Here is a 27,467-nt window from a genome sequence, read left to right as displayed (position 1 = left end):
AACTGGCAAAGACTGATTGTGATAGCCTATCTATTGTGGTTTTTTTTTTTTTTTTTTTTTTTTAAATAAGCCTATTCATCTGTAGTGTCTTGCCTTAAGAACCAACTGCATGTATTATCCATGTATTATGCTGATCATAACCTATATTTTCATTGTCGCTGCTGAAAAGCCGTGGCGGTGATGCACGTGGTTACTTCAAAGCGAAATCCAGCTGCTGCAGCTGTGTAGTGGCGTCTAAATTTGGAAGCAGGCGTAATACGCGTCGCCCTAACCGGTACAAACTGGTTTGGGAGGTGGGGGGAAGGGGAGGGGGGGGGTGACATTATCGAGATAGAAACCGTTTGTCTAGGGACAAATGAACTCCCTCCTAGCAGGAATATATCTACAAATCAGAGGATATCCATAAAATTACTATCGGGGTATTTTTTTATTTTTTTAAATTGAGCTTCCCCATAAACTAGGCAGACTATCAGGCTAGTCTGAATCAGCAGTATTTGTAAGTGTAGGTATATTTGCGAGATTTTCCAGCGTAGCTATTGTAGTATGTGGAATTGTCGTATATGCTGTAATATAGGCTGCAACCTGTAATGAGTCGAGCTCGAGCCAACACACGCCAAATGTTTGGAGTGTCATTGCTGAAGGTCACCGAGCGCTTTTTGGTGAACTCAGGTAAGCTGGCTGTGTGAGAAGGACACAATCCAAATGCGCGAGCCTGCCGACTCTCCTTCCAGTTGGTGAGGATGAGAAGAAATGAGCAGCAGAGAGGAAGAGTGAAAGACTGGCGGGAGAAGGCGGAACAAAGCGGTGCCCGGATACACGCTATAACCGCTCACCCGCACTGCAGATTAACTCTTGACTCCCCGAGGATGCTCAGTACTGGTAAGTAAAAACACACACACACACACACATACACACATACACACACATGACATCCTCGGTTTTAGATCTGTACTTGTGTGTGTTATCTACGTGGCGTTATTTGTTGCTGAGAGGTCAGGTAGACGCAGAGCACCGGGGCATGGAGGTGACATTATTATAGAGGTGAGAGGTCTAGCCTACAGCTTAATCCGCTTTCGAGTTGACTCTTAATATCATGCATATGACACAACGTCCTAAACTACACCGTGTCTTAGGCTGCAACATCCGGACATCAGCACGCGCTAAATCCTCAGGACCATGCGCTCCGCTTCAGCACCAGCATCTGGACAGCTCCTGTTAAGCGTCACGCGCTATCTGCTCAGCATTCTCCTTCCAACTCCTGGCTTTCATATGAGGAAAGTGTACTGTATGTTCTAGCAGGACAGCATTGCATTGCTTGAACAACACATCTTTAACTTCACAAATATGAGCGCTTATAAGCCTATTACGCTCAATAACGCTATACTAATGTCTATGATCAGCCGAAATGAACAGAACTAAAACTTCTGTGACTGAAATTGACTCTAATATTGTGATAAAGAGTTTCTAAGTCTACCATGGCCAAGTGACAAAACCAGACCAGGAATCCGGTCCAGTAGTTCTAGAGAGGTTTCTTTGGTAATACTAAAACATTTTTAGAAACACAGCAATGCGCTCCCTAATGTTGTGTGTGTGTGTGTGTGTGTGGCATGCAACCTCTGATTTACAATAAGTTCAGATGTGTAAGTATAAAGAACAAGCATCACTCAGAAATGATTTAGATTTAGAAGATAGACAGATAAAAGGTGGTGGTGTTGTGGTGGTCTCACAGCTCCAGGGTTCCTGGTTCAATTCTGAGCTCAGGTTACCGTCTGTGTCGCGTTTCACATGTTCGCCCCGGGTTCATGTAAGTTTCCTCTGGGTTTTCCGGTTTCCTCCCACCCCCCAAAACATGCCAGTATAGGTGGATTGTCTATTTTAAGTTGCTCCTAGGTGTTTGCATGCATGGTGCTCTGATGGATCACATCCCGCCTTGCACCCAGTGATCCCCTGAAAGGCCCCGGATCCACTGTGATCCTGCAGGACAAGGCGTTTCCTGAAGGTGAATGAATAAACAGTGAACAGTGATTTAGGGTTTGCAGTAGGGAGTTCACTTTACCCTTGGCCACCCAATGGTATGCTCTCTGAAGAAATTACCCACACAAGCACTCTTCAGTAACATTAAAGTAACATATTATTAAAGAGTGTTTTGCGTCTGACATAGTCATACTGCTTGTGTATTAAAAGACATACATTTTTTTATGTCTTTATTTTTATTTATATTTTTTACACTATGTGGTTCACTACAGGTTGTCATGAAGTGCAGGTTAATGAAGGTTAGTGTTACCATCCACTGTAATACAATTAAATCAGGTTTTTGCAGGACAAACTACAAAAAATTAAGAAAAACCTGTAGATTTCTGAGATATATAAATAATAAACTAATAAATGAATATGACAATTATGTTTTTCACAAAGCATTTTACCAGGAACAAGGAAATGGGTCTATGGATGTAAGAAAGTGCTGATAGGCTACAGTAGTCATATCTGAGTAAGAGTAAATACACCTTACTGGGAAATGACTGAAGTAAAATATTTTTAAAAAATTACTAAAGTAAGTTAAGTTTAACTAGTAGTACAGTATAACTTAAAGTATTTATTATTAGCCTTTATGTAATTTGAAAACTAAAGTGTTCATATAGTTTTAACAAATTTCAATCACATACCTGCACTTTTAAATAATAAATAGTTAAAAGTAGACATCTAGCTGACACAAGCTAACCTGACAGCACTGCATACCTGTGCTAGTGATAAGAAGCTAGTTAGCTCAGGCACTAATGTAATTTGTCAGCGTATAACAATGTTTCACCAACTATGTTCTTGGAAAACTACCTAAAGTTTATCTGTTGAAATATAGCCACAATGTATTCCTCATCTGTTACAGTTATTTGAAATGGGGTGAGAGATTAAGAAGAAAAACAGGAATAACCATTTCATTAAATTTACCACAATCATCAAGAGTCAAGTCTCTGATTCTAGTCATTGGGAATTTGGAATTAAGAAACTCCTAAATTTCTGGATCAATCAATCAAACAGCCCTATAGAAGAGGTAAAAAGTGAAAAGATGCTTGCTGGTGAAAGGTGCAGTTCTTTGAGTCAGCTTTTCAAGATGAACCTTAGGAGTCACACAGCTGAAGAGTCGTTCCGGTGATTATAAAGCTGAGAAATAATGGTGAAAGTTCATTAGAATTTACAGGTAGTTGAAAAATGAGAATGGGCCAGCATAAAAGGCTTAATGTTTCAGTATATAACAAGGAGGTTGGGAAGATTTATCTAGGAAAAGTAACCATTTGTGTTTTTTGAACATGTAGTGAAATAAAAGTTTATATATAAATAAACATGAAAGAAAATATATTTAAAACATACTTATTTCTACTTCATTAGACTACTGTACACCACTGATAACCATTAAGCTGTTGCCCATCATCAGAGTAGCGCCATATGTACCATGAGAAAAATTACTTGAAAATGAAGAAGGCTCAGCACAGTATTATCAAATCTGTGTCAAAAAAGGAGAAAAGAGGAAGACAGGACACAGGGGGAGAGTTGCTGTAGTTGTGACATTCACAAGTGGCATCTATATAACCTATATAACCTGTAAGATGACTGCTTATAACATGCATTCATATGATATCTGCATCTCCGACTATGTAACCCACAAGGAAGAGACCTAAAAGTACAGACCTAAAATTACAGGAAGGAGATTAGGTGCTCACAGTGGGTAGTGTTGCTGCCTCACAGCTCCAGGGTAACTGATTCGATTCTGAGTTCAGGTTAAAGTGTGTGTATAGTTTTGTATGTTTTGCCATGTCTGTGTTGGTCTTCTCTGGGTTCTTCAGTTTCCTTCTACCTCCCAAAAACATGTTGGATTTGCTACTATAAATTGTCCCTAGATGTGAATAATGTGTATGGATGTGTGTGTGCATGGTGTCCTGTGATGGACTGGGATCCCATCCAGGGTTTATTCCAGCCATGACCCTGACCAAGTTACTGAAGATGACATACATGAGGTGCAGAGAATCATAAAGGAGTTTTGTGACATTTTCCTGCTTTTCCCCCCAGAGCATAAGAGATGTTTTATTGATCCATAGACACAAAGCAAGCTAAAGTGATTTTCAGCACAAAAGAATTTTAAAAATGACTTTATGCTTTATGATTTTAGCACTCGCTAAAAGATAACATGGTGCGGGTAGTGTTGCCGGCTCACAGCTCCAGGGTCCCTAGTTCAATCCTGAGCTCAGGTTGCTGTCTATATGGTGTTTCCACCTTCCTGTCACCTCCCCAAAGCATGCCAGTAGATGGATTGGCTACTCTAAATTGGCCATACATTGCGAATATGTGTGTGCTTGGTGCCCTGTGATGGACTGGCGTCCCATCCAAAGTGTAGTCCCACTTCCATCCCCAGTTTTCCTAGGACAGGCTCTGGATCCACTGCGACCAGGATAAAGCAGTAACTGAAGATGAACTACTGAATAAACAATAAAAAGAGATTTAGAGTTTGCAATAGGGAGATCATTTTTCCCATGAACATCCAATTTTATAATCTCTGGACACACACAAGTACACTCCACTAGAGTAATATCTTTCTTCTGTCATTCTTATAAGATAAAGGACAAATTTTCCTTTTATGATCTTTTACCATTTGATCTGTGTTTCTTTTACAGGTGTAATGTGAGGAAGGCCTATAAGCAAACTTAACACGAATTCACACTGGATATTATGTCATTCTACATGGATTAAGCACAGCATTGAACATGCATCAGGAGCAGGATATCTGACCAGTAGCAATGGTTCTGCTGTGACTGTGTCCATCTTCATCCAATAACATACAGCCCTCATATAACATCACCCTGTAGACTGTGATGGACAAGAACCTTTAGTCAATAAGGTGGCAGGTTTGAGGGTGAACTGGTCAACTGTTAGACCAGGTGCATCGTGGATTTAGCTGTGGCTGGACTCCAGGTGCCGGATGCAGAACCTTTTTGAACAGAACTTAGACATGGCCACCGCTCTGCTTGCAGGGGAGAAGCTGAAGGAGTTGATCCTGCCTGGTTCCACGCAGGATGAGAAGGGTGGTGCACTAGCTGGACTCATGGTGCAGCTCAAACTGGAGCTGCCCTTTGACCGAGTTGTCACCATAGGAACGGTCATCATCCCCATCTTATTAGTCACTCTGGTCTTTACACGGAACTTTGCAGGTTGGTGCTCTGAGTTCGGGTTATCTGCAAATCTCAATGAAATGTAGTTCATTTATAGGTGATGTCAGTCTTGATTACTGCAGGGATGTAACTGAATATGAATATATTATTCAGAATGAACAGATAGTGTTTTCAAATACAGATACAGAGGTGGACTGGGATGCCGCCACACGCACCAAAACAGTCATGGAGGTTTTTCTTTCATGCGAGTGTGAGTGAGCGGTCAGATATGAAGCTGACAGTACAACAAAGGACCACATACATTAAACATGAAGGGGAATGCACTTAGTGATGCATTTACCAGGTCCTTAATAAGTGCCTGGTCAGGGTCACGGTGGTTTAAATTAGGCTAGGAGTTTGTTTATTTTTGTGGGAAGTAGAACCAACTTCATGCATTAGAAAATATCGCAGGCAAGTACACACCAAAATAATAACTGTGCGAGAGGGATTTTAAAAAATAAAAAGTCATGTGCACATCTTTAGTTGAGACCAATTATGAACTTGAGTAATGTAGCTGAGATTGGGGAAGTGTCAGAGCCAGAATTCACAGACCATTCGGAGAGTGCTGGCATTTCTAGCTAAAATCCTTCTGGTTTAGGCCATGGGACTTCAGGTTTAAATCCAAATACAGATACAGATATTCAAGACTCAAGATTCAAACATTATTTGTCACGTACAAAGAGTTACAAAGAGTATAGTCTGTGCAACACATCATGAGGTAGACGGAGACATACAGTAAACATACACATATCTAGTACACAGAATAGGCCATGTAAGGCAGTAGTAGTGTGCAAAAAATACAATACAAGGACAATAACGGACGTACATGGATAGAGAAGACAAGGTGCTGCTTTCATTACAGACGAGCATACCAACTTAGCTTGGAACTACCTGTCTTCTTTGTTGCAGACTGTACAAGCAGGCTGTAACACAAGGTATGCTCATGTGGTAGTACACAATAAGATATAATTGTAGAAAATATAGAAAAACTGTACACGAGAAGACATACAAGACATGCCAGTTTGAAAAGTTTTGATAAGTCCAGTGTTGCTCAGTAGGTAGTGCAATCTGTGCAAGTTGTGTAGCATGTACATGTTGTGTAATTTGTGCATGTTCTTCCTTACTTGGAGATAGATACAGATACAGACACAGATAGTGTCATTGTGTTACACCCCTTGTGCATACTGAACTGCATACATATAATGTACTTCTTTCAGGCCAAATTGAAATAAGTTTTTACATGCTTACACCAAATTAATCCCTCAGTTTGATAAATGTTCTATGTCCCTAAATTAAATATGGCATTTTAAAATTATGCAATTTTAATCACACTTCTATTCACCGGAATCGGCACCTGCTGGCCAGCATTGGAGGGGTTAAGTGCGCAGTGCTGATTTTTGAGTGTTAGAAATCAGCGAAGAGATTAAAAAATGGGGAGGGTAAGAGAGTGGGAGCAAGAGAGTGTGTAAAGGGTGTGAGGAAGAGCACAGAAATGGGGACTTGAAGCTAAATGCTGAGTCAGTCTGACTGCATAGCAGTAGAAACCTGCTGTGAGGTAGCACAGAGGCACGAGAAGAAGATAATGGGACTCGGGATAGATTACGAAATAATCTGAATAGACCTTAGTAATAGGATAAGATGGCTCCTACAATTGGGAAGATTGAAATGTTATGAATTTATGATAATGGGTATCTGGTGTGTAGGTATCTGCAAGTTTATTTCTTCATTTAAAATATACAACAGTGGAGTAAAATGGCAGGTAAAGACTATACTGGAACCATGTGCCGTCTACACGCGTACCTGCAGGAAATAATGTTTCATTGCTAATGTACAAATCATTTCACATCTGTTACATCAGAATTGCTAGCATTCCTAATGGCAGGATTGCCTCCTCTGCTGTCAGATTAACTGCAGCACAATTTAACTACATGAAACTGATTCTCAGGAAGAGGATTCTCAGGAAGACGGTTCTCAGGCACAGGATAATTCTGTTAGGACATGTTTGTCAACTGTGGCATACAAATCTTTTGTAAAAGGATACATTCATAAAAGCTGCTTCTAATGCCCTTTTCTCATATGATTCTGTTTCAGAGGAGTCAATATACTGTTACACCCCACACAATTTCACACGTGACCAGGCCCTCTATGCCAGAGGTTACTGCTGGACAGAGTTACGTGATGCTATTCCTGGGGTTGATCCTGAACTCCGACCCTCTCTGTTTGAGCATAAGTTTCTGCCCTATGCTCTGCTAGCATTTGCTGGTATTATGTATATTCCAGCCCTAGGCTGGGAGTTCCTTGCGTCCACACGCCTTACCTCTGAACTCAACTTCCTCCTCCAAGAGATTGACAACTGCTACCACCGTGCAGCTGAGGGCAGAGCACCCAAGATTGAGAAGCAGATTCAGTCCAAAGGGCCTGGGATCAGCGAGCGTGAGCGGCGGGAGATCATTGAGAATGCAGAGAAGGAGAAGAGCCCCGAGCAGAATCTTTTTGAAAAATATCTAGAGCGGCGAGGGCAAAGTAACTTTTTAGCCAAGCTTTATCTAGCCAGGCATTTAGCCATCATCTGTCTCAGTTCCATTCCCATCACCTACCTGAGTACATACTATGCTCGGCAGCGGCAAAACGAGTTCACATGCATGCTGGGTGAGCCACCTGACATCAGCAGCATCCCTGAGTTGCGCCTCAGTGTGAACTGCAAGCTGCCAGCTGTGCAGCTCCAGCGCATTATGGCTGCTGTAGACATTGCACTGCTCTGCACCGTGAACCTCATCATTTTAGTTAATCTACTGCATCTGTTTGTGGTGCGCAAATCCAACTTTGTATTCGACAAGTTGCACAAAGTCGGCATCAAGACACGGCGGCGTTGGCAGAAGTCTCAGTTTTGCGATATTAACATCCTGGCCATGTTCTGTAATGAAAACAGGGACCACATCAAGTCTCTGAACAGACTGGACTTCATCACCAATGAGAGTGACCTTATGTATGACAATGTGGTGCGACAATTATTGGCTGCTTTAGCTCAGTCCAACCATGATGCCACACCGACTGTTAGAGACTCTGGAAATCAGACAGTTGACCCCAGCATGGATCCTTCTGTACTGGGAGTTGGAGAAATGGGTGTAGAGACAGTTATCAAAAGACCACGGAAAAAGATCAAGTGGATCCCTACATCTAACCCTCTGCCCCAGCCATTTAAAGTAAGCTAAAATGATTCTGTTTATACCTTGCCAATGCATTCCACTCACCAAAAATGCTTTAATTATGCAACCAAGAAGACGCTATTGCATGTGTTACACTGGATACATCTAAAAAACTAATTATGTTGTTCTGACCTGTTCTATTAAAAGGACAAACAGATTACATCACCTCAGTATTATGCAGATATTATTTCAATGGTAATGCTCCTGTTTAATGCAAGCTAAATTTTAAGCATTTTTGCGCTAAGAATCCAGTGCAGTATTTATCAGACATACTTTAGCGGAAAGGTTACTCGTTACAATGCATAAGCTTAGTCAAAAATCAGGCTAGAATATGTTTTTTTGTCCAGGTCTCACTGTATTAACTACTTTAACATTCTGAACCTGTATCCATATACCTTGACTATTATCAGTAAAATGTCTTCTGAATATTCCAGTTCAATATTTAAAGTAAAATTAATTTTTGTTTGAATGATTATCCAGGAACCTCTAACTTTGACCCGGTTGGAGAACAGCATCAAAGCAGAAAAACCTAAACCTTTGCGGAGAAAGACTGTAGCAGATACCATCATTGCTCCTCTACTGGACACCAAGAGCACACAGCATCCTCCTAAAGGTACATCACAAACAATTAGATAACACCAGACAGTAGAATGATTATAATAATGAATGTTTTAAATTTTTTTTAAAGATAAAACCCAAAAGAAAGACACGTGACAGTTGACCAGTTTCTACTCCTGCAATGCAGACCTTCAAAACAAAGTGCATAGTATGACTGTTTACATGTTTACCAGTTTCTGATTGCTGTTTTAATGTGATATTGTGTTTAATATATGTGTGTGGCAGCCTGGGAGAACCCACTGTATGTTGCTTTGGCTGAATTCTGGAAAAAGAACAGCCAAAAAGGTTAACTATCTTTTTTTCCCCTGAAAAGTTGGTTTTCTCCTATAGCAAACATTGAAATCTCAACTTCTAGCAATGTTTCATCGAAAGAATGTGGAAATGTTTGAATCTTTTAATCTTGCATAGACTATCTTCCTGCAAAGATCACAGTGCAGTTTTCTCCCTTTTTAACTTTGGGTAATCAGATTTACTTGTGATGGAGACACATGTAAAAAAAAAAAAAAAGAAAGAAAAAGTGAATCATATTTCAGTTCAGGATGCGCTGGAGTATTTAGAATGATGTATAGTAGAAAATCTCAGCATTTCACCATGTAAAGGGATTTCTCAGGCCACTAGAGAACACTAGAAGAGCTTTCTCAATTGTCCTTTCAGTAGTTAAACATTATTAGCTTACTAGTTTTCAAAGCTAACAGATGACATTATGTTCAGTAAGTATTCAAAAGTTTCTAAGAAGGTTAGACTGTTTCTAAAATGATGTTCCTGCAATGTTCTGCACCATTTTGAATGGTTTGAATGAACATTCTTTCAACTAAAACATTCTATTTAAAAAATTCAGAATACTTGAACATTGGAATGCTTTTTAATCAAACATTCCTAGAACATTTCTCATGACATTAAGAACACATTTTGCCAAGTTGGATTGGAAATTGTTAGTTGGATTGAGGTATAGGACAAGGAAACACTCTGTTGTAGGGTTATACCTTTCTAGATCTGACTATTTTTCTGATAGGGAAACACTGTTGTAGGGTTCTACATAGAACCTAGATCCCTTAAGAGTTCTAGATGTGACCTATTTTTCTCAAAGTGTATTAGATAACTGAACTGATTTGATCTTGTTTGCCATGACTCTTGAAAACTACAGAAACCAACAACGGGACAGAGAAAAAGCACACTCGTAATTTCTCCCTGGATGTCCATCCGTACATGTCGACCATCCAGAAGCCTAAATCAGAAATGAATAATCCACAGCCCCCAGCTGCTGACCATCCTCTGGACACTACGTACATAGAGGGCACTCACACTGTAGTCCATGTCTCCTCAGCACTCACTGGTAATTCTGTTCTTTATTATGTAAGGAATAAAACACGATAAGGCCTGCTGTTATAAGAAAATAATAAACGGGGTGCTGCTCAACATGAAATGTCTCGAACCCCTAATCAGCCCTGAAGTTAATTATTTTCCAATAATACAGGGTGTCCCAAAAGTCTCTGTACATAAGGGACTATGTACGCCAGCACCATGTCGGTTGTGCCTTCGTCAGTGGATGTTTGTGGACGTCCACTTCTCGGTTGGTCCGCAACACTTCCAGTCTTTTTGAATTTGTTAATAAGTTTGGCAACAGTGTCGTGTGGGATGTTCTTGCCATGTTTCCTGTTAAATTCCATCGCAGCTTTGCGACAGCTTCCCGATCCAGCCATGAGAATGATTTCAATACGTTCTTCTTTTGTCAAAGGCATTCTTAAACACTATCTGAAAAAAATATATAATAAAAACTAAGTATGAAAAATTTTGGAAGGCATTTTGCTAAAAAGTGTTCATTTCCCCTATGCATGGAGACATTTTCGTGAAAATGTATAGAATGCCCCGAAGTGTTTTATTCCTCTTATACCACAGAAATTCGCCAATGATTACAGTTTTTTTATTCAGTAAAAAATGACACATCATACTTTTTGATTTGTTTATAGATATGGAATGTTATTGAACTGTTATTCTCTCTCTCTCTCTCTCTCTCTCTCGAAATTCATAAGACAGAAAATTGCAGCTTAATCTATGTGAAGCGTCCACCATACAACAGAATTTGAACAAGTGCATTATTATAAACCTTGCACATGGAAGTATAGTCAGAGTTGCTGTTATAGAAAGTTAATCAATACCTTCTGACAATTAGCATTTGAGCATTCAACAGCACTGTTGTGTAAGAGTGCTTAGCATCAGGGTTACAAAATCCACTCATCTAACATTCTATTCATTAGACATTAGATGAACCTTTGATTTTAAGTCTGTCAATGGTGGTTGTTAATAAAAAAAATGCAGTGACAGGACTTGCTGTAATAGCTTAGGACTAGGGTTGTGTATATATAAAGCTATGTTAATCATTTTTTGTTGTTGTTCTGGCTTCACTCTCTTCTTAAACCCTTTAGAAAAGAATGACCCTCCTCCTCAATCCACCACCAGTGCATTTTCCACCGTGACCCTGTCCTCCACCTCTTATATGAATGGAGGAACAGCTAGTTTGCCTCCTTCTGAATCACCCAAAACCAATGAGCCTCTCAAAACAAACCCAGAGCCTGTGAGTCAGCCTGCATCCTACAGCTGTAACCCTTCACATCCTCTGCTCAGCATCCACCACACTCTCTATGAGGAGGAGGAGGAGCAAGGCCACAGGGACAAACTGGTGGAAAGACCTGGCGAGCTCATCGCTGCTGGAGAATGCTGAAGACACGCACAAAAAGACAAGCACATATTCACACCTCTCATCGTTTGACCTTAGCACCAAGCCATAGAAGGGTAAATTGTTTATAACCACCTCACATGGAGCAGCAACCACACTGTATCACCTACTGTGCTTTAGGTGGAAACAGTGAGGTCAGAGATTTGTACTGTCCACCAGGGAGAGGGACAATGAATTGATTGCACATACAGGTATTTAGAAAACATCTTTCTTTGCAAGTACACAACCAGTTATAATGAAACATATCACTCAACAGTAAGAGGTCATTTCCCTGAAACACTGGTGCTCACTTGAATGGAATGTTTTCCTGTGGCATTCCAAAGCTAAGGACTGGGTACATCAATTAACATAAAAAAATTTAAAAGAAATATGTTGTGCTTTATACACCTCAGTGTACACGTCTTACATCAAACACAACTTTCCAAATGATTTTATCCTATTGATATATTGTTCTGTGGATTTCAGCAGGTATCCAATGCAATATAGTCTAGTTATCCTTCAATTATGCAAATGCACACAATCCTTTTTGCAATAATATGCATATTTAAAATATCCGCACTGTATATACAGAACATATAGATATGTCACATTATTTAAATCATGTGATTCTTCAACCCAAGGACGACTGGTGTTTGCCATAGTATGGTTCATAAATTCAGGTCCAAATTGTGAGTATCACCAAATGAATTCATTTTGGGAACTGGGTACTATTACATATCATAAGACACAACAGCAAATCCAGCATCTTTATGTAATCTAATATAGTAATTTAAATATTTGGCCATTAACGAAAAAGCCTGGAGTTGTACTGGAAAACTGCAGCCTCTCCAGCAGAAGCACCAGCTGACCTTTCATTAAGAAGGCCGTTACCTTTACAGACAAATGCCGCGTTGACGCATTCGAAATCCATTGATTCACCTCTTCCCCAGACACACAGCCAATATATGTATTGAAACGAAATACAAAATACTCATCATTTTTTCATAAGCCACTACATTATAAAGCACATCTGTAATTACCAATTACACCTCGCTCTAACATTTCCACAAGGCCAGTGCAACATTTTAATTGCAACTCTGGCAAGACCTCAGTAGTACCAAAATGCACAGAGACACTTTTATTCTATTCCTATTAACTGTTTGAATGTTGTCTGAAAAATGTAAGACTTCATATAATGTTAAAATGTTGTACTTAGTATAGGTAATCAAAGATATCTGAAAATCAAGCTGCCAGTCCTTCATGAGCAGTCAATCCATGGACACTCAGCACACTCTTTGTGTTAAATATTTATCCAACAAAGAAATATTGGAATTATCATCAAGCACACTGATGAGTGAGACATATTAGTCTCTTAGTACTGTCAATGATATATAGTCAGGTCCATAAATATTTGGACATTGGTCAAGTTATTGTTATTTTAGCTGTCTACAACAGTATATAGGAGTTCAGATTAAAGATGAATATGAGCTTAAATTGCAAACTTTCGGTTTTAATTAGCGGATATTTACACGAAAATCAGATGAACTGTGTAGGAATTGCAGCACTTTTTATATGCATCCCCTCGCTTTTTTTAAGGGACCAAAATTATTTGGATAAATTAACATAATCATAAATTAAACTGTCATTTTCTGAATACTTGGTTACACATCCTTTGCAGTCAATGACTGCCTGAGGTCTGGAACTCACATACATCACCAGACATGGTGTTTCTTCAGTTCTTGCTTGTTCCTGTGGGTTTTGCCTTCAGAAAGTGAAATGCATGCTCAGTTGGATTCAGTTGGATTCAATTGACATTCCACTTCTTTGCCTTTCTTCTTCAAAGTGCGCTTCAAGTCATTGTCCATCTGCAGTGTTAAGCACCGTCCAATGGGTTTTGAAGCATTAGGCTGAATCTGAGCAGATATTATCACCCTATACACTTCAGAGTTCATCCTGCTGCTTTTGTCAGCAGTCACATTATCAATAAGTACAAGGAAACCAGTACACCTGGCAGCCATTCTTCATATTCTTCTCTTCCATCATTCTGGTACAAGTTGATCTTTGTCTCATCTGTCCAAAGGATATTGTTCCAGAACTGTATGGGCTTTTTAAGATGTTTTTGACAACTCTAATCTGGTCTTCCTGTTTTTGCAGCAATAGTATGTATCTGATGGTAAACCCTCTGTATTTACTCTGGTGAAGACTTCTTTTGATTGTTGACTTTGACACAGATACCCCTACCTCCTGGAGGGTGTTCTTGATGTGTTGTGAAGGGCTTTTCTTCACCAGAGAAATAATTCTTCTGTCATCCACCACAGCTAACCAATTGTCCAATTACCTTTGGTCACTTAAAAAGGGTGGGGGGTGCCACATAAAAAGTGCTGTAATTCCTACACCGTTCACCTGATTTGTATGTAAATACCCCCAAATTAAAGCTGAAAGTATACACTTTAATCTCACATTATTTAATTACATCTCCAATTTACTGTGTTAGACAGCTAAAATAATAAATTTGTCAATGTCCAATTATTTATGGACCTGACTGGACCTGACTTTTAGTAGGTGAAGTCTGACTTGAATGTGGCATCATCATATCCTCATATTGCACCTATAGATCCTAGAGAAACTCAGTTTTGCTGTTGATCAAGTAGGTTGCCAGTTTTTAAGCTGGTAATATTAGAAGCAAAACCAATTTCAAATGAAATGTATGCTGCATGATATGTTGATCATATTCAGTTACATTAATCAGATATATGATGGATAAATACCACCTAGATTGTCTTGTACATGTCTGCTCATTACTGTATTAAATTTAAGCCCACAGACACACCAAACTGCATTTACATTATAAACTGTAGTTTAAATCGGTTTGATTGTTGTTTTGCAGACAGGTCCATGGTACCTCTTCTCTACCTACACTAATTAGATTAGCGTAAATAGAGATTACTTGGGTCAGATTATTGAAAATTGATGGGATAGTATATCAATGAGAAGTGAATGTAGCTATGTAGTCACAGAGTTAACACTTTTAAAGAAAATAAAAATTAACAAAGCATGACTGACTATTGATTGTTTCTCATAGGCCTAACCAACAAAGACTGCAGCATTGTATAGTGTAAACATGGATCTTATTTTAGTGGCACATATCCAGTGAGATGGGAGAGTCAAAAGCTTGACAATGAAACTATTAGTGCATACAATACATTATATTCTGAGCTCTCATCTTTGGCATAATAAGAATGATGGGGGGGCAAATCATTTTACACACATGCACACACACACACATGCATGTTGTCTGTCCTTTTGTTTAATTTGTACTTTGGACAATGTGTGCTTAATCTATCTACTTTTAGTTTCTCATTGAAAGGCATTTTAGGAGAAAAAAACATGGCAAAGTAAATAATCAGTCTTGTTCGCTTTCATTTCTCACATCTGTTTCACCTACACCTTCTCAATCACAGCTGATGTATTTTTTTGTGATTGAGTAATGACTTATTTGGACTATTTGCTGCCTTCAAATTAAATTACTTAGACGTATGACTCAATCAAACCAGGCATATAAAAAATTATAACACAATGTGAGGAGGTCCAATTGTACTGATCATAACATTGGTACATATCATGCAACAATATATAAATCTTGCACCAATATTTTACAATGTACTTACAAAAAAAATCCAAAATGTTAAAAATGAAATGCAACATGAATACTTAACAACAATCTATAACAGCAGAAAAAGTGGTGTAGTAATGAATCTCTAGACAACAACAACACCACATTAAAGGTAAGGTTAAAATGTTCATTATGCCACACATCACAATGGCTTGGGTAATAATGTATGAACATTACAATACCCAGACCTCATTCTAGGAATGGATAGAACCAGTCATTTTTCCGTTGTTATGGGTTTATACACACTATTGCAAATGATTTTTCGGTTTATTGTTAATTATTCCATCTTTGTAATTATTCCAACTTTGTAATTATTGAATTACAGGATTTGTTATCAGTACAACAAACTTTACATAACCTCTGGGGCTGTATGAGAGATTATACCCTTTACCAAAAAATGAATGAAAATGATAAATGTGGGGCACAGAGCATCCGGCCGTGTTCAATACGCTCCTATGTTAACGAACGTGGCCGCACCCACTCACGTGACAATAAAAACCGCACGCTCTCATGAATTTTTTTTGTTGGGTCCTGGGCAGAGGTGTAGCAAGGGGGTGGATTTTGGATTTGAACTCCTTGATATATTTCATGACAGTTCCAAATGCTTATTTGAGGGTGGTTAACATAACACACCAACAGTGTAGCTGATTATATGTGTCAAATGACATAGTTGTGTGCAGTAATTGCACTATAATGATTGTTCAACTCATCATTATGGTTCCATATTTAATCTCCACAAACATCAAATGAACTTTCATTTGTTTAATCACACTTTACCAGCTGCTATGGTGAGAAACAGGACTAATCAGTCAAGGTCATGCATTTTACCCTTTCTGTTTGAAAGCTGCTAGCCAGTTAGCTATACTCTGAGCTCGGGGATATTCAGGTAACTGCCAAGGAAGTAGAGGGTTTACTGCAGGAGGAGAAAAAGAAAGTCAGCTAAGATAAAGTGTAATTTTGCCCCATTACTACCCTATTTAACCATTTTCCATGGAATTGTAATAAAGGTATTTTATGGCAGGACTGGTTAACAGTAGATCATGAACCACCACTGCTGCACCAATGCATGAGTCGTGTCCTGTCGTAGTCCCAATGCACACCTCTAAACTACTGTGCGATAATGTGTTTGTTTAAACTTCAGTGTAATTGGAGCAGACAGTGGGTGACTGTCTGTGCTGAGTTTCTGTGCAAGTTTTCCCCGAGTCTGTCTGAGTTTCCTCCTGTTTCCACCCACCTCCCAAAAACATGCCAGTAGGTGGAGAGGCTATGCTAAATTGCCACTTGGTATGAATGAATGTGTGTGTGTGTGTGTGTGTGTGTGTGCATGTTGCTCTGCGATGGACTGCCATCCCATCCATGGTGTATTGCCACCTTATACCCAGTGTTCCCAGGATATGCTCTGGATCCACTGCTACACTGACCAGGATACAATGGTTACTGAAAGTGAGGGAGTGTAACTGTAAGAGTAAAAAGTATTTGGATAGAGAAGTGTGAAAGAATCAGGGTCAGGAATAAGTCAAAATGGCAACAACAACAACTTCCTACCTACAAAGTACACAATTTTCACTGTTCTGTAAAACATGGGTGTGTTGGCAGTTGTTATCAAACAGAGACCTGCTAAAATATATATATATATATATATATATATATATATATATATATATATACACACACACACACACACACACACACACACCCATATATACAGTATGTGTGTGTGTATATACTGTACATACAGGTTTTTACAGGTATTTACAGGTTAATATGCTCACAGTGGCTTACTGGGTGTTACTTGGACTTATTTATAACTTTTAGATGTTTTCAGATCAAAGTTTTGTTAAGGTTCTCCACTAAATCATTCTGTAACTCTGACTTATGAACACTACAATACCCAGAAATCACTGAAGGGGCGGAACCTGAGACCTGTCTGTCGTAAGTTTAGTCTTTTCTTCTTTGTTGTGGGTTTATTCACGTTATTGTCAAGCTTTGCTGTTTATTGTTAATACTTCCTTATGCTTGATCTTATAATTACTGAATTAGGCGATGTGAGAAACTTTGTGTAAACTCTGGGGTGGTCTGATTGAGCTGAAGTCGGGTAGCTGGGCTGGAGAGCTAGCCCTTTCCCAGAACAGAGTTGGCTCAGTCTCCTCGCTAGCCACAGCTGCTAAGTCAGCACGCTAGTTGGATTATCTCCTGAAAAGTGTTTGGGCTGAACAGCATGCTGACAATAATAAAGCAGAATCATAATCACGTGTAAATACCCCCCAAAAAATAACCAAGAAGTGCAAGTGATGTGAAGGGCGCTGAACTGTTAGTGAAATCACAACAAGTTAGCTTGCTTCACACAAATGCTATCTAGCTAGCCTAGTTAGTTAGCTCAAGCTAATGGGCTCTTGTTTCTGAGTACGCAATCTAATGAATAGATAGGTAGCCAAATATTGGCTAAAATATCTATTCTGGTCTTGTTTTCACATATGTTTGCCTGAAAAGGTGTTCAGAAAATGTCAAAGTTGTGTTAACTAGCTAAGTTAATTCTCAGCTTCACTGTTCCAATGCAATTTGACAGACTGCTTCTGGCTGATGTTAGCTAACAACGAAATACAAGCTGCTGAATTTTAATACAAGCTGGAACAGGTGAATGGATGTTAAACTAGACATTTTGGGTATTTACTGTAAGAATAAACTCGCTGTTGCTGATTATGGAGCCGAGTTTAATGTGTTACCGAGATGAACTGTCTTTCTCATACAGAAGTCAACCATGGGTCTCAAATGCCTCTAATCCTCCCTTGATAATTGTACTACATAGTGCATGACATACTACCTCTTGCACACTAGCTAGTGCACCTTAACACCAATAGGAAGTGATTTGGAATTTAGCCATGGCAAAACGCTTACGTGGTCCTGGGCTCCAGATGGTAGGTTTATTATAGACCCTGCTAGCTGTACACTGTTCCTGCTCTCTGTTGCTCTGCTAATCTTCATGAGGATATGATTGAGACATGCGTTGTAACTTGTTGACGTTTTTTTTTTGTTTTTTTTTTTTTAAGATAACTGAGGATTAGTTGTACTTGACGTCGCCCCATGGACCAGGACAATAATTCAGAGGTAAGACTGGAGAGACTGGAAATCCTGTCTGTAACTGGTTTCTGTATGGGACAGAGATGAGACGTCCATAGACTTGTTTTGCTTAATATATGTCTATTACACTATGTCTTAGTGTCCCTTATTGTGCCACATTAACTGACACACCTGCTAGAATTTTCTCCTAAAGGGGTAGAATCACGTGACTCACCCAACTTGAATAATAACACCACTTGAAGTGCATCTGGATACTGTTTTTTTTTTTTTTTTTTTTTTTTTGGAGACCATTCACAAATCTTGGAACTACAGTAGAGTTGTCCTCAGGTTTTTTTGATCAACCTGTTGGGGGTTGGGGGTTCGAATCTCGCCTCTGCCCTGCGTGCATGGAATTTGCATGTTCTCCCCGGGGGTTCGGGGGTTTCCTCCGGGTACTCTGGTTTCCTCCCCAAGTCCAAAGACATGTGTTGTAGGCTAATTGGCATTTCCAAAAATTGTTTGTAGTGTGAGTGTGTGTGCGATTGTGCCCTGTGATGGGTTGGCACCCTGTCCAGGGTGTCCCCCGCCTTGTGCCCCGAGTCCCCTGGGATCAGCTCCAGGCTACACCGCGACCCTGTGTAGGATAAACGGTGTAGAGAATGGATGGATGGACAACATGCTGCACCACACAGGCAACCAGTATTGTCCAGTACACTTCTGTGTTACTAAACGTGGCCTTACTTTGTCTAGTGAGCCTGTTAATAAACGTGTCCTTTCTTTATCAGACTGCCTGCTCCTGCCCTTGTGAAAGTAAAATCCACCCGGTCCCACGGATTCCAGTCCCGATGCACACAACTCCACAACTTTGTAACATTTAACTCAGAACAGCACTGTATAATTTTCACTGTTCTGTTAAAGCCTTTCCTGTAGTCTTGAAGGAACCATGACAGATACACCAACCAAAATAGTTTTTGTGTGTCGCCTCAATATTTACAGGTTTACATTCTTATACGTATTTTTTGATGCCGACTTTCACAAAAAAGTGAGGTGATTCCCTATCTCATCACATTTGTTTTTATGCATTGGCTCTACACTGCAGTTCTCAGACTACCACAGTACAGCACTATTTAGTGCTTTGTCCATGTTGTGTAGTGCTGTTGATGGTTTATAATTAAAAAGACAACTTAAGGCCTGTGATATAGAATGTCAAATAAATCCTCATTTAATAAATTGATAAATAAACCTTAGTTACATCATGTATTTAGGAATGCTGTAATGTTGTAACACTTAATGGGCTTAAGCCCATTTTAATAAGTTATAATTTTCCTGTTGTTTTTATTAATATTTTTGTTCTTTTTTATATAGGAGGAATCTGTTGGTATATCAGAGGATGACGCACAGCAACGCTATTCACTTGAACTCTGTGAGTTTTTGCTATTTTACTAAATAGCTAAGTTTACAACGTACTTTGCAAAGCACTTGTCTAGGCCAAATACACAAGGAATATCTGACTACTGGTGCATGTACTGATTCTCTCTCTCTCTCTCTCTCTCTCTCTCTCTCTGTAGCGGACATGGAGGCAGTTGAGGTGCTGTGGCAGATGCGGGCTCAGCGGAGACAGACCAACCCTGACCTGCCCGACACTGTGACAAGGCTCACTACGCCAGAGGGCAGTGTGGTCTATCTGGTGGGCACGGCTCACTTCAGCGACAGCAGCAAGAAAGATGTAACTACGGTGAGGGTCTTAAAGCCACTCGAAGAGTGAATAAAGACTGATCTAGTCTGCTCTAAGCGTAACTCGTTGCTAACTGTCTTATCAGGCAAAGTGTAATGTTCTTTTATATATATATATATATATATATATATATATATATATATATATATATATATATATATATATAATTTTTTAAGTAATGTATATTGCTTTTTAGTAGTTAGCGTTTAATTGAATATAGATTATTACACTTTTATTATATGAGCACTACACTGGAGCACATTACTAAGAAACTGGACTGCAGCCAGTCTACTAGTTTCTTGTTTGTTATTGAAACAATAGACATTATAAATCAGTAAAAGAGTAATAATCAGTTTAATTAGTTTTTACAGAGAACTGTGACTACAAAAAAATAGTGCTTTTCATTAAGGCAGTTTGAATACATGCTGGTTTATTACCATATAAAAAGAATACCATTTAGTGTTTAAAAAATGTTACAAACTTTTGATGAGAACAAATGCTGCTGCAACAATCCCGTTAATCATGATTCATGATGCTAATAATCACACACAGTGCAACCTTGATCAACAAGCATCCAGTGAAACTGATCGATATTGGAGTTGTTTGGCACAGTGTAAAGCTATAGAGCCAGGTGTCGTGAGAATGATAATGTGTGTTTTAGACCACAACATGAGAGTCTGACTGCAACTGCTGCTTGTTAAAATAATGTTTTGTAGTGTTTTAGGGAGCTGAGTATCAGGTTGAACGGACAAGAGGCTTCTTTACTTTCTATACGTTTATGAAAGTTATATGCAGACATGGCAGGCGCAGTAATATTACTAAAGCAAGACTTACTGTGCTTGTCACTGCAGATATGTAGCACCTTGTTGTTTCTACATTTATTTAAATAGAATTTCTAACAAACTCAATGCAAAGTACTGTATAATGCTATTTTGATTATCACAAGGTAGAGAAAGTTTGCACAATTTAAACATTCAGTAGGTATAGACCAACAATTATATCTGTTTGTTTTTTTTTTAAATAGCACTTTGGGAGTCAATAGAGTCGACTCTTATTGGTGAGCCATGCTGAGCACACACTGAATCACTGAAAATAGCAGGACTTCATCATTATTAGTGAATCCTGTTGAAATAGCTTGAGAGCCGTGATATGATTCTGTATGTTGACTTATTTCTTTTTGAAACAGGAAGTCAGGGAAGGGGGGTTTAGAAGGGCTTGTCTGATTTCCGTAACTGCCCGAGGCATTCAAAATACACCACACCTTCCGGTGAATCTAAACAGACTCAGCTGTGACTCAGTAGTTTTCAGCTATGCTGAATTTCTCACCACCAAATTTGTCTATTACGACGTTGTCATGTTGAGGAAATGTTTACAGCCACTGCGCCTCAGATTGGCACAGGGACACGGCTCCTTTCTTTTTTTTCTTTTTTTTTTAAAACCAGTTCTCAGCAATATTTTCTCTGTCCCCCATGACAGTCACAGCCTTAGGCCCGCTGCAGGGAAAAGGGAAGAAACGTCTCTTGCTGTAGAGCATAGACTATCACATTGTAGCAATGTTTTTCGAGTGAGTTCATACAATGAATAAAAATATAACGTGTAACATTAGGTGGAAGATACTTCTAGAGAGATCTTGGTTCACTCATCCATGCAGAACATTTTAAGCCCATTTATATTCTTAGGTTTGTGCATGTGGATTTTAATTCAGACCACAGGTTTTCAGAAGGGTTCAAAACAACAAAATGTAGCCTACTCCGTGACACATTTATTCATTTGTGTTCTTGTTTATTTATTGCAGACAATCCGTGCAGTGCAGCCGGACGTGGTGGTGGTGGAGCTGTGCCAGTACAGAGTGTCCATGTTAAAGATGGACGAAAAAACGCTGCTCAAGGAGGCCAAGGACATCAACCTGGAGAAGGTCCAGCAGGCTATCAAACAGGTGAGCTATACAACAGACTGTGTTGTCCTGTGAATCATAACATGTCCCTCATTCGCAATCTTTCCCTCTTTGCTCTGTTTTGCTTCATCAGAATGGCATGATGTCAGGCCTCATGCAGATCCTGCTGCTAAAAGTCTCTGCTCACATCACTGAGCAGCTGGGCATGGCGCCTGGAGGAGAGTTTAGAGAAGCGTTCAAAGAGGTTGGCATAGACACGCTCCTACACAGTCATCTCTCATTCACACAAGTTCCTGATTCTGATGATGAGACAGCAGATGGTGTTTTTTTAATATTGTATGCTGTCTGATTTTGTTTGTTTATAAGGTTGCAATCTGGCACTCAAATCACAGCAAAAAAATCTTTTCCTCTCTCGCAGGCAGGTAAAGTCCCTTTCTGTAAGTTTCACCTCGGGGACAGGCCAATCCCAGTGACGTTCAAACGTGCCATTGCTGCTCTGAGCTTGTGGCAGAAAGCTCGGCTTGCCTGGGGCTTGTGCTTCCTGTCTGACCCCATCAGGTACCTGCAGGTTTCCAGGTTTCCTGCCTTCATATAGACAGTCCATTGTTAAATATCTTTATTTGTGAATAATATGAGTTTCTCTGTATTTTTCTTAAGTGAATGACATTTGGTTTATGAAAATTATGCTCTAAGCTTGCTCCACACTGTAATGTTCTGCACCTTGAATGCCCTTTCCTGTCAAAGTTTCTATGCCAAGGCATTTGAAGTCAGTGTGTGAGGTGTGTACGTTTGTGTGCTTGTCAGTAAAGAGGATGTAGAAAAGTGCAAACAGAAGGATCTGCTGGAACAGACAATGTCAGAGATGATTGGCGAGTTTCCCGCATTGCACCGCACCATTGTTGCAGAGCGAGACATCTACCTCACCCACACACTCAGACAGGCTGCTCGCTGTGTTGAGGCACCACCTAATGGCCAGAGTGAGTATTGCACCTGCCATCACATGGCTGTAGGACTTAGGGCAGGGATCAAAGTAACTGATAAAACAAAAGCCATAGAGCAGTTCCGTTTCTGAGCTTTCCACTCACAGAGGACATTTTTATAATTAAAAAATTGGGTGCGTCTCAATCAGCTCTTTAGCTCCCTAGGTTGTGAATCAGTATATCGTGTACACAAGTTCGGGCACTGGTAAGGACCCTGGTACACTACACATTGTTACACTGATGACTCGATCTCCGGAGACATGATTACGTATTCACGTTGTAAAATGTAAATGTAAAACATTATATGTCATATAAATTTGTTAGCTCAATCACACTGTCATGGTACTTCAAGCAGGATCGAAGAGTAGCTAGTTTTTAAATCACTTAAAACCTAAAAGTCGTTAGACTCAAACAAACCGTATACAGAACATCAAATAAAGTTAAAAAAACTCCAAGGTAAATATTCATTTGAGAGCTACAACAAGGATAACAAGCTAAGTTGGCTGAGAGTTCATCTACCATTTTTATCAAGCTGAGAGGCTTCAGAAAATATGACATCATTTCCAGTAAGGGAACATAGTGAGCATCGATGCTCCCTGGTTTTTGCGGTGCATTGTGGGATTTTTTGGGAGCGAACGTTCCAGTGCACTGGAAGGATTTTGCGATTGAGACAGCCCTTAAAATGGCCGACTCCCTGATCAGTGCCCTGACTTCTGAACTAGGGAGCTGTTTGAGATGCACCAAAAGTCTTTAGATTCAAAGTGATATAATTTACAGCTTTACTGTTCTCGAATTATTGAGATTTGGATTAAACTCATGCAATTCAAGTAACCAGTCTGTTAATAACTATAAGAACACAATAGTAAATTTAACTTTGATGATGGGGGGTTGTGATTCCTACCACTGCAACAAAATTTAAGATTAAATGAATCACTGAGACCCCACGTTGACAACCATGCTTAGGGAATGAACTGAATTCACGACAGTAATTACAAGACTATTTTGTAATAAATTTTTGATCAGAGCAAATAATGATCTTCGCTAATAGCAATAATCTTAATGCGGTTGTCATTTGTATATTTGTTCATTTGTGTGGGACAAACACCAGATAATACTTTATTGTGTTTCAGAATGTACATAGTGTGTGTTATAGGTCTGGCTTTTTCTTTTTTTAAGAGCTGTTTAATGAAACGTGTGTTACAGAGTACCTTGTACCTGCTGTGTATTTCCACAGAAGTGCCTGCTGTGGTGGTGGGAGTGGTTGGAATGGGCCATGTTCCTGGAATTGAGAAAAACTGGGACAAAGAGCTTAATATTCATGAGATCATGAGGTGTGTATGTTTTTAGTTCTATCAAATCTGTTCCATGCTTTCTGCATTTTATTATCACTTGTCTCACGTGATATCTTTCCCGCAGTGTGGCGCCACCATCTCGATTTGGCTGGGTGTTGCATACTGTGTTGAAAGGGGCCTTGCTTGGTGTTCTGGGATATGCCTGTTACCGTGTTGGAGGGTGTGTGGGGAGGGCGTTTCTCTCCCTGCCTGCTGTCCTATCGCTGGAGAATATACGACCGCCTCCTGTCTGACCTAGATCTTCAACAGAGACTTAAATAAACAGTATATTACGCTAAACACCAATTGCCTTAAGATGAGAGATGGGGCAGATAAGAGGGTGTGATGTGGCTCATACTCTCGAAACAAAACTGGGATTTTGGAATGGGGGACCTTGGAGCAGCCCTCAGTAATCTCCCCTCTCTTAATTCTGCGCTCCTGCAAACATGGGGCCGTACTGCCAAAACTCGGACAGTACTTCCTGTTCTCTTTCTCTGTTTTCTGATTTTCTTACACTTTAATATATGACAGAACTGTTTCAGTATAGCATGTCTACTCCCTTTGGATTTTGTTCCTACATTTTAAATTATAATATGGAAAGACAAAAGTGTGAAATTACTGAATGCCTTGGAGATGTCTAGTCTATCTACATGTCTCCATTTAGGTAGCAGATACCATATGTTGAATATGCAACACAAAACCACCATGATCTACAGTTTCACTTAATTATGAGTAACATGTCACTGCTGAAGTAAGCACATAAGTGATGCAGGACATTTTCCAATTCTACCGTTCATACCATTGCATAATTAAACGTATTAATTTTATTTAGTAACAGTAAATACGCAAATTTCATACTGTAATATGATTTGTACCAAAGCATGATTTGCTTTTTTAAAAAAGGTTTGAAAGTTCTACATGAAGTGAGAGAAGACTTCAATGTTTATGCATCTGGTGTAAATGCTTTTTCTTTAAATGTAGGAGAATGTTTGGTCTGGGGGAGCATAATTTCCTATAGGTTATGCAAATAATTGTCACAGACACAGTAATCACAATTCAGAGAAACTGCCCTTTTTATACTTGGTCTGTTTCTATTTTCATGGGAAAATGCATCTTGCAGAGGTGATAAAGCATGCCAACATTACTGAAGGACTAGTCTCACAAGCTAGACCTCTGTGGGCAGAGCGTCTGAGGCTGAGACTACTGAAGCACTATGTCTGCGGTACCTGTAGTACTCCTTACAGTGTGGGGTTAAATGAAAGACAAGTGTGCAGGTGGTGTTCTAGCTTGAGATGAAGCTATGTTCAGGTCATCTGACAAGTGCCTCCCATCACGTTACTTGAAAAAGGGCTAACAAACACAAGCTGACCAGATCGATTTGATCACTTTCCATCAGATCATAATAAATGTGTGGTATTTACTCTTAAATGACCTGTTTAATGGATAGTCTTGATTACAGTCTTCAGCTTGAGCCTTTTGTATTGCCTGATTCGCAGGATAAACATTTGACAAGTAACCAGTATCACTCGTTATGCCAAATTCACCCCCCTTGAACATTTCCGTATTTTGAAACCAACCAAAAATCGAAATGAGCATAGTTGAGATTTTACCATTTGATTTTCACAATTTGGTCATCTGTCAATTCGCACTACCCAGCCAGCTCTCCCTATCATACAACAGATGGTGAAGACTAACACGTGCTTCCTCCGAGACAAGTGAAGCCAGCCACTGCATATTTTTGAACTGCTGCTCATGCTGCATCACAGGGCAGCGTAACACACTAGGGCTTTCGGCCCTCTTCCACATATAACACATCACTGATGCCCATGATTGGCTAGCATCACTGTGATTGACAAGGGTGAAAGAGCATGGCCAGTGTTGCTCCTGTGGCTTCCGGCCATGGATGAGTATATCGACGGCAGGATTCAAACTCACAATCTCCTGATGATAAGACAAACGTGGGTTATTGAGTTCAAGGGGGATGAATACGTATATAAGGTACTGAATAGTAGAAAAAAGACTGACAATTAAATGTCTTCATCTAGCTGAAGATTATAAACTCTTAAAATAATTTCAAACTTGGCTATTATCATTCTCTGCTTTATTTAATGTACTTTTGTATCATTCATGTAGCAGTATTAGAACATAATTCACCACAGATCTAAACAAATCAATATTTTAAAAAAAGCAATGTTACCCTCAACTGTGCTGAAAGTTAACTTTTATTTGATTTTATTTCAAACTGCCTCCAGTACTTGAAACTCCAATTTGAATCCCTTTTAGAGAAGCAAATAATGTGCAGCAAATGTCTGTGGTTTAATGTGTTTCATTCTATTCATTACCAGTGTTCACTGTATTAATAAGCCCAGTGCCCAACCAAAACAACAGAACAGAACTTTATGACCAAATCCCCCAATAAAATAAGTTTTTAACTATGTGTTTCTGTTTCCTGTTTCTTCCATTCTTCTCCTAGAGTTCAGGAGGGGACTTGGCTAAGTACTGTGGTGCTCAAGGAGTAAAAAAATCAGTCCAATGTTAGAGCTCCGGTCTTGACTATCCATCCATCTATTCTCTGTACTGCTTATCCTAAACAGGGGACTCAGGGCACAAGGCAGGTGACACCCTTGATGGGGTGCCAACCCATTGTAGGGCACAATCGCACACTATGGACAATTTAGAGTGGCCAGTCAGCCTACAACGCATGTCTCTGGGGAGGAAACTGGAGTATCCGGAGGAAACCCATGCACACAGGGCAGAGGCAGGATTTGAACCCTCAACCCCAGAGGTGAGAGGCAAACCACTAGGCCACTGTGCCCCTCACCAGTCAAGGCTAGGGTGCTAAACTGAGGAAGCTGCACATTTTTTCAGCACACTTTTTGGACTTTTTTTTTTTTTTTTTTTTACTAGTTAAAAATATGTAAATAAAAGAAATCGACATGTTAATGATAACTAGTCAAAGTAACATGGAATTACTTCGAGTCAAACATAGTTTCTAGTCTAAATTTTTTAGAAGATATCTGGAATTAAAATTTCTGCTAGTAAAAATTTCGTTGCAGGCATCTTTC

At 39.5% G+C, this 27,467-nt stretch overlaps 2 protein-coding genes across 4 annotated transcripts; both read left to right on the top strand.

The window, feature by feature from the left end:
- The first annotated feature begins 339 nt into the window (after nt 1–339).
- Nucleotides 340–16,408, top strand: panx2 (pannexin 2). The gene is made up of 6 exons (XM_026927075.3): nt 340–879; nt 4,662–5,195; nt 7,287–8,398; nt 8,882–9,014; nt 10,164–10,352; nt 11,443–16,408. The coding sequence occupies exons 2-6, from the start codon at nt 4,967–4,969 to the stop codon at nt 11,736–11,738; spliced, it is 1,959 nt and encodes a 652-aa protein (XP_026782876.1). The 5' UTR covers nt 340–879; nt 4,662–4,966; the 3' UTR covers nt 11,739–16,408.
- An 842-nt stretch (nt 16,409–17,250) lies between these two features.
- trabd (TraB domain containing) lies at nt 17,251–26,839 on the top strand. 3 transcript variants are annotated; one of them, XM_053234835.1, is made up of 11 exons: nt 17,362–18,039; nt 18,155–18,320; nt 18,453–18,510; nt 19,828–19,885; nt 20,031–20,197; nt 21,993–22,133; nt 22,225–22,335; nt 22,510–22,649; nt 22,896–23,068; nt 24,306–24,402; nt 24,488–26,839. In XM_053234835.1, exons 3-11 carry the CDS (start codon nt 18,487–18,489, stop codon nt 24,654–24,656), a joined length of 1,080 nt encoding a protein of 359 aa, XP_053090810.1. In that variant the 5' UTR covers nt 17,362–18,039; nt 18,155–18,320; nt 18,453–18,486; the 3' UTR covers nt 24,657–26,839. The 3 variants fall into 3 exon arrangements, with proteins under 3 accessions (XP_053090808.1, XP_053090810.1, XP_053090809.1); XM_053234833.1 differs by lacking the exons at nt 17,362–18,039; nt 18,155–18,320 and adding an exon at nt 17,251–17,337; XM_053234834.1 differs by having other exon boundaries at nt 17,362–18,320.
- Nucleotides 26,840–27,467: the final 628 nt, after the last annotated feature.

Source organism: Pangasianodon hypophthalmus, chromosome 6, assembly GCF_027358585.1.
Source record: "Pangasianodon hypophthalmus isolate fPanHyp1 chromosome 6, fPanHyp1.pri, whole genome shotgun sequence".
Classification (NCBI taxonomy): Eukaryota; Metazoa; Chordata; class Actinopteri; order Siluriformes; family Pangasiidae; genus Pangasianodon; species Pangasianodon hypophthalmus.
This window is presented reverse-complemented; position numbering and strand designations above follow the sequence as displayed.

Bases quoted from the DNA above. Each gene is read 5' to 3' on its own strand.
- trabd (XM_053234833.1), top strand. From the start codon at position 18,487: ATGGACCAGGACAATAATTCAGAG. The intron at 18,511-19,827 runs GTAAGACTGGAG...TTTTTTATATAG, and splicing joins ACCAGGACAATAATTCAGAG to GAGGAATCTGTTGGTATATC. The intron at 22,650-22,895 runs GTACCTGCAGGT...TGTGCTTGTCAG, and splicing joins TTCCTGTCTGACCCCATCAG to TAAAGAGGATGTAGAAAAGT.
- panx2 (XM_026927075.3), top strand. From the start codon at position 4,967: ATGCAGAACCTTTTTGAACAGAACTTAGACATGGCCACCGCTCTGCTT. The intron at 5,196-7,286 runs GTTGGTGCTCTG...ATTCTGTTTCAG, and splicing joins CTTTACACGGAACTTTGCAG to AGGAGTCAATATACTGTTAC. The intron at 8,399-8,881 runs GTAAGCTAAAAT...ATGATTATCCAG, and splicing joins CTCTGCCCCAGCCATTTAAA to GAACCTCTAACTTTGACCCG.